Genomic DNA, 18,813 nt, shown 5'->3' on the forward strand with positions numbered 1-18,813 from the left:
CTGGGTACTCTTCTGGCTCTGTCAATCCCCCCCCTGCTGTTGGTGATGGCTTATCTTAAGTGATCACTCTCCTTACAGTGTGTATGATAAACCCATTGTTTCATGTTCTCTGTGTGTGTGTATAAATCTCTCCTCTGTTTTTTCCACCAAATGCATCCGATGAAGTGAGCTGTAGCTCACGAAAGCTTAGGCTCTAATAAATGTGTGAGTCTCTAAGGTGCCACAAGTCCTCCTTTCCTTTCAGGAAGGGGAAGCCTCTCTGGCTAGGCATCATGGGAAATATAGGGTTAGCCCCTCGGGCTGATGGGAAATGTAGTTTCTAGCGCTAGGCATCCTAGGAAATGGAGTTCCAGCCCGAGGCAGCATGGGAAACGCTACCATTGGTGCGTTTCCCTGTCAGCCTCGAGGCCTGTGGGCGGGGATTACGGACGTCGCGCTTGTATTGGCTGACCTTCCCGGCAGGGGGCGGGGGCAACGACGAAGTGGGCGAGGATTAGCGGCGAAGCGGGGTCGCGGCGCGTCGATTGGCGGACCCGGAGACAGGCGGGGGGGCGGAGTCTGAGCGGCCGGGGCGGGGCGGGGCGGGGCGGCCAGCCGGTGCCCAGGGATGTTCGGCCGGAGCCGGGGGGGGCCCGGGGCCTCGCGGGGGCTGGGGCGGCTCCTCCCGCTGCTGCTGCTGCTGCTCGGGGGTGTCGCGGGCCGGATCCATCGCCTGGTGCTGACGGTGAGCGCGGCCTGGGGAGACCGGACCGAACCGGACCCGACCCCCCCGTCCCGGGACCGGACCCGACCCTCCCCCCTCCCAGGGATCAGACCGGACCCGACCCGACCCTCCCCCGTCCCGGGACCGGACCCGACCTCCCCCCTCCCAGGGATCAGACCGGACCCGACCCGACCCTCCCCCGTCCCGGGACCGGACCGGACCCGACCCTCCCCCGTCCCGGGACCGGACCCGACCCTCCCCCCTCCCAGGGATCAGACCGGACCCGACCCGACCCTCCCCCGTCCCGGGACCGGACCCGACCTCCCCCCTCCCAGGGATCAGACCGGACCCGACCCGACCCTCCCCCGTCCCGGGACCGGACCCGACCCTCCCCCCTCCCAGGGATCAGACCCGACCCGACCCGACCCCCCCGTCCCGGGACCGGACCGGACCCGACCCTCCCCCGTCCCGGGACCGGACCCTCCCCCCTCCCAGGGATCAGACCGGACCCGACCCGACCCTCCCCCGTCCCGGGACCGGACCGGACCCGACCCTCCCCCCTCCCAGGGATCAGACCGGACCCGACCCTCCCCCGGACCCGACCCGACCCTCCCCCGTCCCGGGACCGGACCCTCCCCCCTCCCAGGGATCAGACCGGACCCGACCCGACCCGACCCTCCCCCGTCCCGGGACGGGACAGGACCCTCCCTCCTCCCAGGGATCAGACCCGACCCGATCCGACCCTCCCCGGGACCGGACCGGGCCCTCCCCCCTCCCAGGGATCGGACCCGACCCGACCTTCCCCCGTCCCGGGACCGGACCCGACCCTCCCCCCTCCCAAGGATCGGATCGGACCGGACCGGACCTGACCCGACCCGACCCGACCCGACCCTCCCCCGGGACCGGACCCTCCCTCCTCCCAGGGATCAGACCCGACCGGACCGGACCCTCCCCCCCTCCCAGGGATCAGACCGGACCCACCCTTGGGAACCCCCCCCGGGAATCTCCCCGAGTCCTTTCTTCCTCCCTCCCTCACTTCCCTCGCCTTCCCCCCAGCACCTCATGATCCCCCCCCCAGCCTCCATCTCTCCCCTCCCTGTCTCAGTTACGCCTTCCCCATCATCCACCCGGGCCCTTCCACAAACCCTCTCCCCTCCGCCACTCCTCCCCATGGCGCCGGGCCCTGACCAACTTCCCAGACCCCCTCCTCCCTCGGTGACCCCTCACGCAGCAGCCCCTGGACTTCAGGTGGAAATGTTCTGAGAACGCAGTGGTGGGGTCTGGGCAGCTGGGGCGACCTGGTGTGGACACGGTCATTGGCGTTTGGGGGATCTCCAGATGAGGCCTGGGGGAAGTCCGGAGCGGATCTGAGTTTGCAAGGTGTTGAAACAATGTCACATGTAGACATGGGCTGCGGGTGACGTGTCCGGGCAGCCCACTGTTTCTGGGGTGTGGAAGCCCAGAGAAGGAACAGGGGGGCTGGGACCCTCGGGCATGGGCGGCTGAGAAGGGCGTCAGCCAGGCTTTCCAAGCTTTCCGTTTTATTTCAGTACATGGATGATGTTTATTTAGCAACTGAAATGCAAATAACACATGCATTAGCCGGGACACTAGATAACATAATGAAATGATCAGATGAACTCATTGGCTACATGCGGGGGTTACTTTGTTTCCAAATGTTCTGCTGGATGAAGACACCGTCCTGCTCTCACCTCATGTCCCACCCTTAGCCACCCTCCCCCATTCTACCCACCCAATACTTTATCCCCCCCACCCATTTCCCCCAACCTGTTCTCCCTCCTCTCCTCTCACACATCCCAGTCTGATCTCCTTGGGGCAGGAGATCTATTATTTTAATTACAAACGGGCCAGAGCTCCGGTCTAACATTTGTGTGCGCTTGGAGGGGGTGCTGGTGTCTGGGAATTGCTTTGCCCCCTTAACAGAGATTGGAGCTGGCGATGGATTCAGGTGTGAGTTTCCCTACGGGCTGGGAGGAGTGCTTAGTTCTCACGCTTTGATTTAGGCGGCGTCACAGCTGACTCCCTTCTCCGGGAGAAAAACGTGGCTCAGATCCTGGGCTCAGTACCGCTCTGAGCCTGTCTGGTGCTGAGCAATGAACTCATCTTCTTTAAGCAGCTGTGTCTACGGGAGCAGCCCATCACTATAGTGTGTGGGCTGGGTTAGATTTGGAGCAGTCCCCTCCCTGTGGGTCACCATATTGCCACATCCCAGGTGACTCCGTGTGACGAAATGGCGCTTGGCTGATGCAGACACGTGATCTGGATCCGAAAACCTCTAATCTCGCTCATGCTCCAGCCTCTGCCCACCCTGCGCCTCCGGAGTCACTTCCTCTTCTGAAGGGGAAGCAATTCTGATGCCTCTGCAGCTCGGGCGGGGAGATTAATCTGGCCCGCCAAGGGTGGAAGAGGCGTTCTGGGCCACACCTCTCTGGCTGGCTGCACCAGTGTGACTGTAAAGGGCACCTTGAGGCTTTGCCCTCTGGCTGGAGGCTGCTGTGTGGGGCTGTCCCTTGTTTCCCATCCCTGACCCCTGGAGCCATGGGAGTGGCGTGGAGCCCTGCCTTGTGTTCTGTTGCTGTTTCTAGCCAGTCTAATGGGCTTGGTCGTGTGATGGCTTCCTGCCTCGTCTATTTCAGGGCGAGAAGAGGGCTGACATCCATTTGAACACCTTCGGCTTCTACGCGAATGGCTCCCTGGAGGTGAACGTGAGCCGGCTGCATCTCCGCCTTGGCAGCGCCAAGCAGGAGAAGCCATGGGTAAGCGCAGCAGCTCCTCCCAAGAGGACTGCAGTCACATAATAGTTCGTGGTGCATGCCAGGAAGCGAACCTCCCCCCTCCCCCCCCGTGATTCCCAAGGGGACAGCAGGTGTGGGTGTGAATGGCGCCGCCCCAGGGTGGTTCACACCTGTGGGGCGCTCCTGCAATGAATCTAGCATTCTCTCCGCTGGGAGCAGAGATGGCTGGGTTGAGCTAAACTTCAGGTCTGAGACACCTGCTGTCCTGGGTTCAAATCAGACAGAGGAAGAATGCCCCAGGTCCCTAGCCTACAACTGGGAGATCAGTTTTGTGCTCTGCCACTGACTTCCTGTGTGACCTTGGGCAAGTCACTTAGATGGAGAATAGAGGCCCAGAGAGCTACTTTAAAAAAAAAAAAAAAAAGACGTTAACAGCATTGGAAGGTTAAATACATGAAATATTGTGTGTGTGTAGGTCATTTAAGTACCTAAGATGGATCAGATTCCTGGCGCTATCCTATACCCTCAGCCAGGCCAGCTGGGGGAGTATTTTGTATGTGGGGGTGGGGGGGGGTAGAGGCAACCACCCGAATAAGAGCCCGAGTTACCTATGCGACTAGGGTATGTCTTCACCGCAAAAGCAGCCAGCAGGGCTCCCCCTCCAAGGGGCTGTCCATAAAATCTATAATGCATTAGGGGCTGGGTGGGTCCTTAATTTGGCGGGTTTCAGTGTTCCAAGGGGTGGGTAGGTCTGAACAAATTTTTTGAGGATGGTCAAGTAACTTATGGACCGACCCCAACACTCAGTCCATCTGATAAGAAATCCAAGTAGCCGGATACCTTCGGGCCTCCTGGAGTTGATCAGTGAGCTGGTCTGGAGTGCCATAACTATGTATCATGGAGCATCTTGATGCCCTGTACGGGAGACACCATGGCTGGCTGCCCCCTGGCAGAGTTTCTGTGCCCTGCCCCACCTGAGCCTTCCCCATCTGCGAAAGGCTTAGGGATTTGCCCCTTGCTAATGCAGAGAAGGGCTTGGTTATAACAGATGAATCCTTTCTCTTTCCAGGTCGGCTTCAGCTTGTCCAGGACGAGGATTCGCGAGGCCCTGTCCTACCCAGTGAGTTGCCATTCTCTGTGTGTGCATGCAGACTCTTCTGAGTTTGTTTGGGAAACGCTGGTGTTCTGGAGGGGGAGTCCTGCTCAATGGCTGATGCGTTGCTCTTGAGTGACCCCTTCTGGCCGATCCCCTGAGCAGCGGTAACTGGCTTCACCACATGGAACCCGGATGGGTTCTGCAGGGCTAGGCTGTTGCAAAGGAATCCGGAAGGGGGGAATGTCCGGAATCTGCCATCAGTTACCTCTGGGAGCCACTGGAAAGACTGGCTGTAGGGAAAGTGAATGTGAATCAGTCCCTTGGAGAGGCAGCAGGGCCTAGTGGGTAGAGCTCTGGACTGGAAGTTGATAGGACCTCAGTTCTGTTCCTAGCTGTGCCAATGACCTGTTGAGTGTCGCATCCCCTCCCTCCCTCCCTCCCTGTCTCTTGGCTATTTAGATTGTAAACACTCTGAGGCAGGGACTGTCTCTTACTATGTACAGCATCTTACACAGCAGGGCCCTGATGTGGGGCCTACTGTAAATCCAGATGGTGGTAATTAGATAGCTTGTTTTTTTGTCCGATCTAATGGGGGGCAGTTTTCCTCTCTGCAGGGGAAGGAATCTCATAACTGCACCTTGGAACAAAACGGAGCGGAGTCACGAATCCTCTTCCTCGTCGACGTCAACCAGAAAAGGCAAGTGAAATTCTGTCTGTGCTTATGTATATTTCATTGGACTTCTCATCCGGCCTCCCGCTAAATCGACTGGAGCCGTTAACAGCAAGTTAGCTAGCCTAGTACCTAGACTCTTCCGGGTCCAGGGATCAGAGCAGCCCCTAGCAAATATGCAGACAGCTCATGTCACCATCATTGCCTGCAACCACCACTGATATCAGGTGGTGTGTGAGAAGCATGTGAGAGATGACTAGAATTAGACAGGGAATAAATAAGGAGATGTGATGGGGGTGTATAAATTAACGAGTGAATGGTAGACAGAAGATCAGTCAGGTGCTCCTAAGTATCCTCTTGTTACAGAAGGTTACACAGTGAAATGGAAAAGGCAGCAGAAAAATTAAACTGCTACTTTTACTTTGAGCACTAGACCCTCCCAGCTGGGAGTAGAACCCAGGAGTCCTAGCTCCCAGTTATAACCACACTAGACCCCATGTCCCTCTCCCAGAGCTAGGAACAGAACCCAGGGGTCCTGGCTCCCAGCGACTTTCTGAAAAAGGAGGCATCATTTAGTAGGGTGTGCCGGGAGAGCGACCCTTTGCATCACTGATCCCGCCCCCTCTCTCCACGTCCCTTCTGACTCTGGGGGGGCGAACCCATCTCTGTTGTGTCACGCCCCCTGTACTGACACTTGGTTCTGTCCTTTCAGGGTCCAAGTGCGGAAGCTAGGAGAGCAGAAGAAGCTGCAGATTTATTCCGGTCTGATCCCCGAGGTGCAGAATGGGGGCTCAGATCCGAAACCAGCCAACGATAGCAAGGCTCAGGCTGCTGCCAATAAAGGTGAGGGAGACTGGACACGGCTTAGACACCCAGCTCTTGCGGTGTCCTACTTGCCTTCTCCACGCTGCTCAAGAAGGGACTAGTTTTCTCCCTAACGAGAGCGCTGCAGTTAATTGCTTAACACGGCAGGTGCATCTGATCACGCTTGCGTTGCCCCATGCACTCAATATGTAAGTCTGTGTGCTTCTGGGGTACCTTTGTTCCAAGGATCTCAAAGCGCTAGGGGGAACATGGCCAGATTACAGATGTAGAGGGACCCCAGTGCTTGAAATGCAGCCATCTTTGGGGTGGAATGTGGCAGCTGTTTAATAGGCACCTGGCACTAGCACTCGTGTTTAGGATAGGAAGTTGAGGCTACTATGGTAGCTAATTCCAAGGAGGCAGGTCATCGTTGTTGGAGTTGGTCCAACAGACGGCTGGAGTTAATGTCAAGTATCCCATAGTATGTGCTGTATAATCATTAGTTCTGTCCCAGTCACAGCTGCAATTGAGGCCCTATTGTGTTGGGTGCTGCATAGACACATAGTAAGAGACTGTCCCTGTATTGGAGAGCTCAGTCTAAACAGCCATGGGAAGGCTTTTCCCCAGGGTATAGATGGGGAAACTGAGGCACAGAGCTGGAGTGACTTGCCCACGGTTGCGCAGAGCCAGCGATTGACCCCAGATCTCCTAAGTCACGGTCCAGTGCCGTAACCACAGCCGATCCCTCCTGTCTGGCACTGGCTTGGAAGGGAGTGTGCTATCCGCTTGTTCGTTGGAGGTCTCTCCTCCACGTAGTAACCCATCCTGACTCTGCTGAGCGTGTGGGATTGAGCAGCTGCACAGCACAAGGGGATGCATGGGGCAAACCAGCAAGGAGTCTGCCTGGTGCAGGGTGGTTTTTGGGGAGCCGCTGGTGCAAGGGCCTGAGAGCAGGTGGGGGGCAGGGGTGGCTCCCAGCTGGAGCCACGCCAGCGGAAGCTGGAGTTAACGCCATCTAGTCCATGACGAAGGGGGTGTGTTCTTCCTTCCAGGCACAGAAGCACAGCAGGGAGTGCCTGGTAAAGGGCCCAATGCGGGAAGCCCCCAGAAGAAGACAGAGGGCGAAGCCAAGCAGGTAAATGCCCTTCAGAGACTGAGCCTAGGGCGGTTCCCCGGCAGCTGTGCCAGGTCACCAGACTTCTGCTGGCACCTGCCGCCTCCCGATTCCAGCACCGTTCTCTCAGCAGAGCCCAGGGTGCCAACTGCCCATTGTGGGGCAGAGAGGCTGGGGAGAGGGGCAGGCTTTGGGGAATCGGGCTGGATGGGAAGCGGGGAGCGATAGGGTCCTGGTCGTTGCTTGTGGCGGTATGACAAGCAGCCCTAGCCCACGGAGCAGCAGCTGGGAACTGTAGCACGGCTGAACCGCCGGCGTGGTGGTAAGCCAGGCTCCAGGCAATCCCCGGGCAGAGCAAGCCCCGCTCTTTCCTCCTCTCCCACGGGCGGCAGGGGACTCCAGCTCTGTGCGCGTTGCTCCTTACTGGCCTTTCTTGTGCAGCAGGATTCCAGTCACAGAGTGGAAGATCTGGTCCTGGCTCTAGGGAACGTGAACGACTCCTACAACTTCAGCGTAAGTGTCGCCCGGCTGGATGGAGGAAGGTCCCTCCTGGAACAAGCCAACAGCTCGTGTTCTTCCCCTGTGTTCCTCCCCCCCCCCAAGCTCAGACCTGTGGGCCCATCCGGCCTGGCATCCCCCCACCCTCACTTCCAAGGCAGGTCAGCCTGGCCCGACTATCCTGGTATCTGCTTCCCTGTAGCCCTTTCCTCTCTCCTCCCTGACACATCAGATCAAATAAGTGGCCTGGTCCAATGGCATCCCACCTCCTGCTGTGTGGGACGAGCCCCTTTGGTCAGTCTAGTCTGGTATCCCTGATCATTGCTGAATGGGGCTGGACCCAGCTGTCTCACTGCAAGGCCTGTTCTGGGCAATGACGGCTGCGCACTGCTCCTGAGAACCGCTGCTGGGTTGACTTGCTCCTCGCCCTTCCTGGGCCAGAACGGGCTGCAGCCCAGGGAGGGAGGGAGGGGTAGAGCCCCTGGAGTCTTAACGTGTCTGTAATGGGAACCCCACTGAGCAGGGGGGATCCTCAGCCTGTCTCCTGCAACGAGTCAGGCTGGATACCTCAGATCAGAGCCCTGACCGATAACTCGGGTCTCTCCCCCTCTGTCCTTGCAGTTCCACGTAGTGATCGGCTCGGAGGCGGAAGGTCTGTACAACCTCAACTTTCACAACTGCCACAACAGAGCCCCAGCAAATCAGATGCCTTACGACATCACCGTGAGTGTGCATGCGGGAGACGGTAGTGTGTCCCCCCCCCACCCCACCCCCAGAAGAGGCACTAGAGTTCTGATCCTCTGGTACAGACTTCCCCTCTCTGCCTCCAGGTGGATTACAAAGCAGAGTAAAGCACTGGACTGGGACTCAGAAGACCTGGGTCCTATTCCCTGAGTGAGCCACTTTCCCCCCCTCTGTGCCTCAGTTACCCATCTGTAAAATGGGGATAATGATACTGACCTCCTCTGCGAAGTGCTTTGAGATCTGTGGCTAGAAAGTGCTATATGAGCTAGATATTTGTATTGCTGTAGTGCCTAGGAGCCCCAGACCTGGCCCAGGACCCTCCTGTGCTAGGCAATGTACAGACACAGAACGCAAAGCCAGTCGCTGACCCAAAGACCTGACCACCTAAGTAGAAGCCCAGGCTGCTCAGATTCCCTACACTGAGCGCCAAACGCTTGTCATGCTGCCATAGACAGGATGAAAGGGTCACGAGGGGTCTTTATTAGGCTGTGGTGTATAAGTGCCTGGGATTTGAACCCAGGTCTTCAGTGTTCCAATCCAGGGCTTTATCCACCAGGCACGGCTAGTCTAGAGCAAACTGTGGGCACGCCACACATTTCCAAAGCCACAGCACGTGGCGGGGTTTGTCATACATCCTTGGTCTGTATTTGTTGCTCCCAGTCCCATATAGCCTCCCGCTGCACAGCTGCTATGGGAGGTCAGACCAGCTAGTCCCTCGAGCCTGGTATCCCCCCTGCATGTTGGATCAGATCAATAGTCCATCCGGTGTTTCCCCCACCACTCCAGACCAAAGCAAGGGGCCCCTCTAGCCTGGTGCTTCCCTGCCACCCTGGATCAGATCTCCTGGCGGTGGCATTTCCCCCAGCCGTAGCTCCCACTCTGCATTGACTCCGTCTCTGCTTTGCAGGTGATGATCCGAGAGAAGAACCCGGATGGGTACCTGTCGGCTGCCGAGATCCCCCTCATCAAACTCTACCTGGTCATGTCTGCCTGCTTCCTGGCCGCGGCCACCGTGTGGGTCTACTTCCTCTGCCAGCACAAGTGAGCCCCGCCCCTCTGGTCGGCTGTGTCCACACTGTTTTCCCTGGGGCAGGCAGCCTTCCTCTCTATTGTACCTCATGCTGCCCCGCCATGGAGCCGCCATGGGCACCCGCCTGATTGTGTCTCTCTACCTGCAGGTTCAGCGTGTTCAAAATTCACTGGCTTATGGCTGCCTTAGCGTATACCAAGGCCCTTTCTCTCCTCTTTCACAGTGTAAGTAGACAGCTACGCCAATGCAGGTGGGCCCAGTGACAAAGGGCTTGAGAGACCTGGGCGCTAGCTGATGGCTGATTTCAGGCAAGCTGCTCCTCCGTGCCTCAGTTTCCCCATCTATGAAATGGGAATGATGCTGCCAACCCTCCTTTGTAAAGTGCTTTGAGACCCATAGATGAAAAGCAATCTGTGAGCTAGGTGTTTGTAGTATAGTTGCTCTTAGGAGCCCCAGTCATGCACCACGACCCCTTTGTGCTAGGTGCGGGACACGCACAGAAAGCCGGTAGAGCCTGTTGTTGTTGGACAGCGGCCGTACCTGAGTTCACTGCAGTTGGGCTCCCGCTGACCCCCGTGAGCCTCAGTCTCAGCCTAGTTGGGGTGTCTCTGTCTAAGAGGTGACATGTGTCCAGGGCCTGCTGGCTCAGGGGATTTGATAGAGGAAGATGCTAGCCTGTAAGGTGTTAGCCTGAATCCAGCGCCCCTTGAAAAGCATCGGGGCAATCCGAACATGATGGCCTGCCTGGTCCCAGGGTCCTCTCTGCTCTCAGCGCACTGGCTGGGACAGTGTCCCCCTCTCTCCCTCTAAGCCTGTGTCACCCCTGCTAAGAATCTCTGGCCCTTCTCGGGGAAGGGCTGATCTATCCCCAGGAAGACAATGGTGTCTCTCTGGCATGCGGGGCTGAGACCCGTTGGACTCCTCTCGGGCACTGGCTGCCCGACAGCTGTCTCGCGATGGCTGTTACCCGGCCGGGCTGTGGGCACGGAGGTGAATGGCTCTGAGTCCCCTCGGCTTTGCCACCAGCTCCCTAACAAGCAGATGGGCTTTGGGTGGCTGTGGTGGGCGCTCTCCCAGCCTGTCTAGCCTGAATCGGGAGGCTCCAACTGAGACCCCGTCCTCTGTCCTCTCTCTCAGATCAACTACTATTTCATTAACACCGAGGGTCACCCGATCGAGAGCTTAGCCGTCATGTACTTCGTGACCCACCTGTAAGTTCAGAGCGTCCGGTTACGGGGCCTACGCAGAGGGAACATCGATAGCCCGGCATCACGGCTGGCTCTGGGGGTGGGGGCCCTGGGGGAGGCAATGGATAATGGGGGAGCTTGCAAGTATTGTAGTCCCAGTTTCTCCCATCAGGGGACACTGGCTGGGGGTGGTGCTTGCCTCGGCTGGGAGAGTTGCTGGGGAGGTCTCGCTACCACAGTCCTCCCAGCATGAGGGGCCCTGGCGGGTGTCGTAGGACACTGGCTGCGTGGAGCTGATAACTGCAGGGGATGGTGTAGGAGGGCTGGCTGTGGGCGGAGCTCTTAGCCACTCCAATCCCAGCCTCTCCCAGCAGGAGGCGCTGCGAGGAGCAGGGGCAGTTGCGCAGGGGAGGGGGGCGTGTCCCGGTTTCTTCAGTCCCAGCACCTTGTGGCTGAGGAAGCGCTCAGCCCCTCTGTGGCTCGCCCTGGGCCCGCCCTGCCTCCCAGAACAGGGTGCCGGCCTGAGTTGCCTCTGGGTCCCTTGCAGGCTGAAGGGCGCCCTGCTCTTCATCACCATCGCGCTGATCGGGACAGGCTGGGCCTTCATCAAGTACATCCTGTCGGACAAAGAGAAGAAGCTCTTTGTGATCGTCATCCCCCTGCAGGTGAGGGGCGCGACGGCTGCGGGGGCGGCGGGGGAAAGCTGCCACTTCTGTGGGCGGCCACCTCCTTGTCATTCCACCTTAAAAGCCAGAGTTGTGCTGGGTGGGGACATTGGGCTGGAGTCGGGGTGGGGTTGCTTATGTCCACCCTGAGGTGCCCCCTCCCCACCTCCTAGGGACACCGCAGCCGGATCTGTCCGGGCTCATTTCCAACTCCCAGTGCTGAAAGCGAACGATTCGGGGAAGCGATTCCCTTGGTGAAGCACCATTGGCTCATGGACAGAGCCCTGGGTTGGACCTTGGGAGACATGGGGTGTGCTCCCCGCTCCGCCCCTTGTCAGCTGGGTGACTTCAGCCAAGTTGCCCCCCTTGTGCCTCAGTTTCCCCATGTGCGAGATAGGGATGATGGTACTGCCCTTCCTTGCGGAAGCGCTTGGAGATCTTCGGATGAAAAGGGCTAAATAAGAGCCAGGTGGTAGCGCCCTGCTCTGCCCTGGCGTTTTGGCAAGCAGGGGGAAGATACAGGGCCCACGCTGGGGTGGCAGGGGTTTGAGCAGCGACGGCTAGTGCCTGCCTGCAGGGTGCCCACCTGGGGCTGTGAAGTCCCTTCACCACCCGCCGTTCCCATTGCGCAGGTGCTGGCAAACGTCGCTTACATTATCATCGAGTCCTCGGAGGAGGGCAGCAGTGACTACGCCTCCTGGAAGCAGATCCTCTTCCTGGTGGACTTGCTCTGCTGTGGGGCCATCCTCTTCCCCGTGGTGTGGTAAGAGCCGGAAGGGTGGTTCTGCCCCTGAGCCCATCTCGGCAGCGCTACTGCCTTGGGTTGGGAACCCGCCAGGTCTCGCAAGCTAAGCTGGGTCAGTGCTTGGATGGGAAATGGAGGAAAACTGCAGTATGGGGGGGTCTGTACGGGGCTCTCTCCCAAGTCAGCGGTGACCCCGATGCTGCTGTACTGCAGGATGGAGGGGTCAGTAGGGGTGATCTCCCCTTGGAGTCAGAGCTGACCCCATGGTGCTATGGGGGACCCTCATGGGAGGTATTGTCATGGATCCATGCGTGGAAGATGCTGGAGAAGCCCAGGGTGGTATAAATTATAAGGGGAAGTCCGTCTCTCTGGGGTCATGGTGGTGCCAATCACTCCCCACCCCCCATATGCCCCCATGGGAAGTGTCCGGTGGAGAGGGGCATCCCGGCTGTGTGCACTAACCTGGGCACCCGACACAGTCCTGGGGGACCACTGAAGGCTTCGTGGGGTGGGGTGAGGGGTGCAAATCCTCCCACAATCCCATGGGAGTCATTGCATTGGCTTGGCCATGTCCCCACGGTGGTGATCTCTGCCTCCTGCTCCTGTGAGCCATGGGCCCAGCGGGTTCGTCTGCTCCAGGCCGGTGGAGTTGCCCCTGGGAAAGGCAACTCCAGAGCCAAGGGCGGGAACCGCTGAGCATGTATTTGTCCGTCCGCAGGTCCATCCGCCACCTCCAGGAGGCCTCCAGCACAGACGGCAAAGGTGAGTCCATCTTGGCTTCCTCCGGAGAAACCCAGCTTCTCCCTCCACCCCCTCGCTCTGGGGGGACTCTGTCCCCCTCCATCCCCGCTGATGTGGAACCTGCTCCCAGTGCCGTTTGACAAACTCCCCTTGTTTTATTTCCAGCTGCCACAAACCTGGCGAAACTGAAGCTTTTCAGACATTACTACGTCATGGTAGGTGCTCACAGCCCTGGCTCCTCTCTCAGGGACAATGGCAGCACCAGCACTGTGTGCGTGATGGGACCGGGACCCTGCCCGTGGCCTCAGTCGCTCTCTCCCTCTTCCAGGTTGTGTGTTACATTTACTTCTCCCGCGTCATTGCCATCCTGCTCAAATTCACCGTCCCCTTCCAGTGGCAGTGGCTCTACGAGGTGAGGCTGAGGATGGGGGTGGGGTGGGAGGCAGGATTCCTGGGTTCTATTCCTAACAGTGTCCCTGATCCACTCTAAGATCCTTATTGGCAAGACGGGGGACATCTCCCTCCCTCCCAGCTGGGTTCTGAACGTGAGTGATGAAGTGCTTTGAGATCCATTGGTGAGGTGCTGTATTGTAAAGACGTGTATTATAGGCTGAGTTTTCTTGCCTCTGGACTGGAAGTGGCGACTGGGGATCTGCAATGCAGGTGCCTCTGACCGGTCCCCAGCCTTTGCTTACCCTGCAACCCACCCAGCTGGGACTGTGAGTGGGTGCTAAGTAGACCTCTGCTGGGCCAGTAGTTGGCTAGGAGACCACCCAGGAGAGCCCAGCTGCTTCGGGAGTTGCTGTGAGCTGTGGCACTCCCACTGGCTACTGCAGCAGGCTGGTGCTAGGGGGCGCTATGCTGCACTAGGTCAGATTTCACGTAAATCCAAGGGTCTGAGAGCTGCAGACATTTCAGCAGCCTCCCTTTCCCAGGTCAGTTTCCTGCCCAAATTCCAGGGTGGGCAATACACATTCAGGCCTCGTTGTTTTTTTTTCCCTATCACTCATTGTGTGATTCTTCCCATCCTAAACTGTTACTGTGTGCTGTTATGTCCCACCCCAGAGCCAGCTGCATTTCAACAGCAGCTGCACTGATCTTGGACTCCGATCGCTAGGCCTAAGGACCCTTCTTTCCTTCCTTGCAGCTCCTGGTCGAAGTATCCACCTTGGTTTTCTTCATCCTAACGGGATACAAGTTCCGCCCGGCTTCGAACAACCCTTATCTACAGCTGCCCCAAGAGGACGAGGAAGTGGGGGAGGAACTGCAGATGAATCAGGTGTAAGCAGCTGGATCTCTGGGTGGGGCTGAGAAGACTGTAAGCAGGGAAACTCACCCACCTTGTCTCTCTAACATCCTGGGACCAACAGGGCTACGCCCAGTCTGCATACATGGAATAGCTATTTGGGCCTGAGTTATGCTCATTCAGTTTCCCACCTGTGTGTGAACCTGACGAGTAGGCTTGGCAGAATTCGATGTTTATGATTTTTATCATTTTGATGGATAATATCAATATTTATTTTAAAGTATTCCCCCCCCCCCCAATTTTTATCACTTTTCAATTTTCACAAGAAAAATAGAAGAGGATCAGGCAAGGAGGCAGACAAAAAATAGCTAATGACAGTGGCCATTGAAATTGCCCCTTAAAGTTTTAAACACCAATTGGCAGTGTCCCGTGGCAAAATGTACCAAGTAAATAGCCTTCGATCAAACTCTGAGGTCTCAAGCTGCATTTTTCTTACTTTGCCTCTCAGTTATCGATGGGTGGGTGGGTGTGGCCGTGTGTGTTGGGTGAGATCCACCTTCCACATTTACCAGTAAAAATCAAATCCTTCCAAGCTCACTGATGGAGGTCAGACTAGATTAGTGGTTTTCAACTTTTTTTTCTGGCAACCCAGTTGAAGAAAATTGTTGTTGCCCATGACGCAACAGAACTGGGAATGAGGGGTTCAGGGTGTGGGAGGGGGCTCTGGGCTGGGGCAGGGAGTTGGGGTGCAGGAGAGGGTCAGGGCTGTGGGTGCAGGTTCTGGTGTGGGGCTGGGGATGAAGGGTTTGGGGTGCCAGAAGGGGCTCCGGGTTTTGTGGGAGGCTCAGGGCTGGGGCAGGGGATTGGGGCGCGGGCTTACCTCCGGTGGCTCCCAGTCAGTGGCACAGCTTGGGTGCAGAGGCAGGCTTCCCGTGCTGCACCCCGGAAGTGGCCAGCAGGTCCGGCTCCTAGGCGGAGGTACGCAAGTGGCTCCGCATGACTCTCTCCCACAGGCGCACCCCCCCACACACACTCCCATTGGCCAGAAACTGGCCAAAGGGTCCGTTCCCGGCCAATGGGAGTGCGCAGCCGGCGCTTGGGGCAGGGACAGCGCACAGAGCCCTGTGGTCCCCCTGCCTACGAGCCGGACCTGCTGCTGGCCACTTCTGGGGCGCAGCATGGTGTCGGAACAGGTAGGGACTACTGGTTTTTACTGGCCGGCTGCCAGGGTCCCTGGGTGCTGGGCAAGGCGACCCAGTGCCTTGCATTCTGCGACCCGAACTTTGAAAACCACTGGACTGGATCATGAGGGTCCCTTCTGACCTTAGTCTGTCATCTTGCTCCTGCTCCACAGCACCCTCTGTTGCTTGTCCGGGGAAGTTGCAGCTGTTAGGAGTAGCGGGTGTTGTTGTTGCTTTCCATAAGGGAGGGAACTTATCCCTGCAGTTCCAGGAGCTGCAGGACCCTTGCTAGGGCTGTAGAGGAAGCACCCAGATCTGATCCATCCCATCTGAGTCTGGGGTCGTCTGTCTCGCTTTCTCTCTGCAGGGTCACAGAAGCCGGCGTCCACGAGGGTCTCTCCAAGCTGAAGAAGAGCAGGGTTGCCCGTGAGGCAGTGTGAGGCCTATCCACCCAGACTGTTGCTAGCGCTCGGACCCTGGGGAGGCCGCCGGGTCCCACCCTGTGGCCCGGCCGAAGACTCCCAAGCGGGATAGAGAAATCTGGGGGTTTGTGTTGAATTCCTGCCTCTCTGCTCCCCTGCCCCCACCTTGTGGCAGTGCTGAAAGCTGCATGGCCCCGTGCAATTCCAGCCGCTGTTCCCAGAACCAGGCCTGTTCTCCAGACTGCAGGAAGATCAGACGAACTCTGGGTGGCTGGGGACTGCTGTCTCTTGTACGGGGTGGGGGCAAGGGTGCGTGGGGACTATGGCCAAGCTCTGCTCTTCTCCTGCAAGAGCGGTTTCCAGACCTGCTTCCTGATCCGTGCATCCCTGCTGCTGGCTTAGATGCATCCTCCACCAGCAGCCCCCCCCCTCACCAGCTCTCCCACCCCCTTCTCCTTCACTCCATTGACTAGCTGGGGCCAAGCAGCGAAGGTGGAGCTGGCGTTAAGCACCAACATCTGGCTGGGGTCAAAGAGGTCCTGTACCACTGGGGTGAGGCAATAGATCGTTCCAGGGCAGAGGAGAAGTAGTGGCAATCTTCAGCTGAGGCCAAGAGCTCCCCAGCCCCAATACTTGCTGGTGGTGCTGAGCAATAGGCCAGGATCTAGACAACAACAGATCAGTGAAGCTTGGCTTACACTCGTCGGGATCTCTGTGCACCCCGAAAGGTGTGGTACCCGGTTAGCTGTGGGCCATGGTTTTCACTCGAGCATTGGTGGTGCCTCCTTCCTGGGAGAAGCAGGTTTTCAGGGGCATGCTGCCCCTGGCTTTTTGCTAGACCCTGTCGGGTGGTAGGTTCAGGTGTGATTCTAGCACCAGCTGGGACTGCAGGGCTGGTCTCTTGGTTGCCTTTCTGTGACTCTAGCGTGCTCGCCTGACGCGTCTGTCTGCTCTGCCCGTCACCCTGGGAGCTGAGCTTGGAGCTGGCTTCGTTCCTGCTCCGACCCCGGCGCTAGTTCCTGCCCTTGGTTATCTGTGCAGCTATGCGGAAACTGGGGTTCCACCCTTAAAGGGAATGAGCAGGAGAGAACCCAGCTTAATTTAGCTCCCAGCCTGCCCCTGTGAGCTGGGGCAACCAACCTCCTCCTCCCGTGGAACAAGCCTCTTTAACCCCAGACACAGGGTAGGTGGGACCCGCTCATGCACAAGGCCTGTATCCCTGCTGTGATTGGCTCAGCACCCCTGAAACAGCAGGCCCTTAGCTGCTGTGCACCAGTCCAAAGGCAAGAGCAGGAGCTAACATTGTGAGGCCACAGAGGAGTTTGGGATCCGGCCCCTGCTTGTGCCGCTACTGGAGTTCAGGCCAGGGTAGAACAGCCAGTGTCCTGATCGTAAACGCAAGCTGTGCCTGCATTTATGCAACCTGCTCAGTGGCTGCGATGTGGGGGAGATCCTACTGCCGGGGTAGGGATGGGTGACACCACCCTCTCTCTGGCTGCCTCTGTTCTCTACCGAATAACTCTGCCCTTGGTTGTGATGCCCTTGTAAGTGCAGGCTCAACACTTCTCCTCCCCCACATCCACACCCCTATTGATTTAAATTCCTCATTATTCCTGGGAACTGTGATTATCACACTCCTAACCCCTGAGTGGATCCCCATTGTCTCAGCAGGGTTGGGTCAATATGCCCACGTGGTAAGGAGTTCCTTGGCTTAATTGCAACTTTCTGCACAGCCTGGCACGGGAGGTCTCCGGCTTTGACTTATGGGGGTGGGCTCTGTGTATAGAGGGCAAAGCCCTGCGTTCCATGCTGGTGTATAAACGGCCCTTTCCATATCTTGGCTCTCGCTTATTCATTTGGGTAAAACAGCTGCTCTGAGATTGAGGCTTTTTGAGCTTGGCATGTGTGACGGTGGGGGCCTGCCCGGTGCGAAGTGTCGTGACTTGACCCTAAAGCAGTGTTCATCCTAACACACGTGGTATCCAGTTCTGAGATGGGCTCTAGGGTGGAAGGACCTGATCCTGATCCATCAGCCCTGGGGCCTGCGTGCTGAAGGCTCAGCCCCTGCCGCTATTGCACAGGCATGGATCAGCGTTCACGTCACGCTCCCTGTCAGTACCCGGCTCTGGCCGGGGCAGCTACTGCTCCAACCAGCGGACCAACTTTGGTGAGGAATCCTGGGCGTGCGGCAATGTTGTGTATATGCTAGGAAGAAGATTGCACTGCTAATGCCGGCAGCTATTTAACTGACTCGGGCAGGCCTTAGGCCGGGGGGGGGGGGGGGTTGCAAACGTTTTGACCTGAGGGACGCATTGGGTTTCCAAAACTGTATGGAGGGCCGGTTAGGGGAGGCTGTGCCTTCCCAAACAGCCAGGCGTGGCTTGGCCCCTGCCCCCTATCCATCCCCCTACCCTGCTTCTCACCCCCTGATGGCCCCCAGGACTCCTGCCCCACCCCCATCTCCCCTGCCTGATTGCCTCCTGCTGCCCCATCTGACCTCCCTCCTGAGTGCCCCCCTGAACCCCTGCCCCCATTCAACCCCCCGGTCCCTGCCCTCTGACCACCCCAACCACTAGCCACACCCCTGGCCCTGACCACCCCCCAAACTCCCCTGCCCTCTATCCAACCTCCCCTGCCCCCTTACCGCACTGCCTGGAGCACCAGTGGCTGGCAGTGCTACCGCCACACATTGTGCAGCACAGAGCATCAGGCCGGGCTCGCAGCCCCACCACCCAGGAGCTCGCAGCCCCCCGCCCAGAGCCCTAAGGCGATGGTGCAGTGAGCTGAGGCTGCGGGGGAGGGGCCGGGGGCTAGCCTACTGGGCCAGGAGCTATGGGGCTGGGCAGGAGGGTCCCAGGGGCCGGATGTGGCCCCCCCTCTGCCTTATGTGATACTTGTGTGGATGCAGTGGTGCTGGACCAGAGAACACAAGGTTGCCGCCGGGGTGCAACTGATTATACGTAGGACTGTAGCAAAATTACAGCCCAGCATGCACCCCAGCCCAGCCCCCAGTGCGGGTTATGGCCCTGAGGCCTCCAATCCTGGAGCTGGGTTATTGCTCAGGCTCTCAGCTCTGCCCCCTCCCCTTGATCTAGGCCGGGGGGCTTCCACCAGGTTCCAGCTTGCCGTGTCAATTCCATCAGCGAAGATGGAGTTCCTGGCTGTTGCTCCAGGCAAGGAGCCAGGTTCAATGCGGGGATTGGAGGGTGGC

At 58.3% G+C, this 18,813-nt stretch overlaps 1 protein-coding gene across 4 annotated transcripts; it reads left to right on the plus strand.

Moving 5' to 3' along the window:
• Positions 1 to 562: 562 nt before the first annotated feature.
• GPR108 (G protein-coupled receptor 108) lies at positions 563 to 17,434 on the plus strand. Of its 4 annotated transcripts, none has more exons than XM_038378927.2 (18): positions 563 to 724; positions 3,361 to 3,480; positions 4,529 to 4,579; positions 5,155 to 5,252; positions 5,938 to 6,068; positions 7,082 to 7,164; positions 7,585 to 7,656; positions 8,263 to 8,364; positions 9,293 to 9,426; positions 9,564 to 9,639; positions 10,553 to 10,626; positions 11,150 to 11,267; positions 11,900 to 12,030; positions 12,731 to 12,774; positions 12,919 to 12,968; positions 13,082 to 13,165; positions 13,901 to 14,034; positions 15,548 to 17,434. In XM_038378927.2, exons 1-18 carry the CDS (start codon positions 608 to 610, stop codon positions 15,618 to 15,620), a joined length of 1,692 nt encoding a protein of 563 aa, XP_038234855.1. In that variant the 5' UTR covers positions 563 to 607; the 3' UTR covers positions 15,621 to 17,434. The 4 variants fall into 4 exon arrangements, with proteins under 4 accessions (XP_038234855.1, XP_038234856.1, XP_038234857.1 ...); XM_038378928.2 differs by having other exon boundaries at positions 7,588 to 7,656; XM_038378929.2 differs by having other exon boundaries at positions 5,170 to 5,252.
• Positions 17,435 to 18,813: the final 1,379 nt, after the last annotated feature.

Source organism: Dermochelys coriacea, chromosome 20, assembly GCF_009764565.3.
Source record: "Dermochelys coriacea isolate rDerCor1 chromosome 20, rDerCor1.pri.v4, whole genome shotgun sequence".
In the NCBI taxonomy this organism is placed as follows: Eukaryota; Metazoa; Chordata; order Testudines; family Dermochelyidae; genus Dermochelys; species Dermochelys coriacea.

Bases quoted from the DNA above. Each gene is read 5' to 3' on its own strand.
- GPR108 (XM_038378927.2), top strand. From the start codon at position 608: ATGTTCGGCCGGAGCCGGGGGGGGCCCGGGGCCTCGCGGGGGCTGGGG. The intron at 6,069-7,081 runs GTGAGGGAGACT...TCTTCCTTCCAG, and splicing joins TCAGGCTGCTGCCAATAAAG to GCACAGAAGCACAGCAGGGA. The intron at 9,640-10,552 runs GTAAGTAGACAG...CCTCTCTCTCAG, and splicing joins TTTCTCTCCTCTTTCACAGT to ATCAACTACTATTTCATTAA.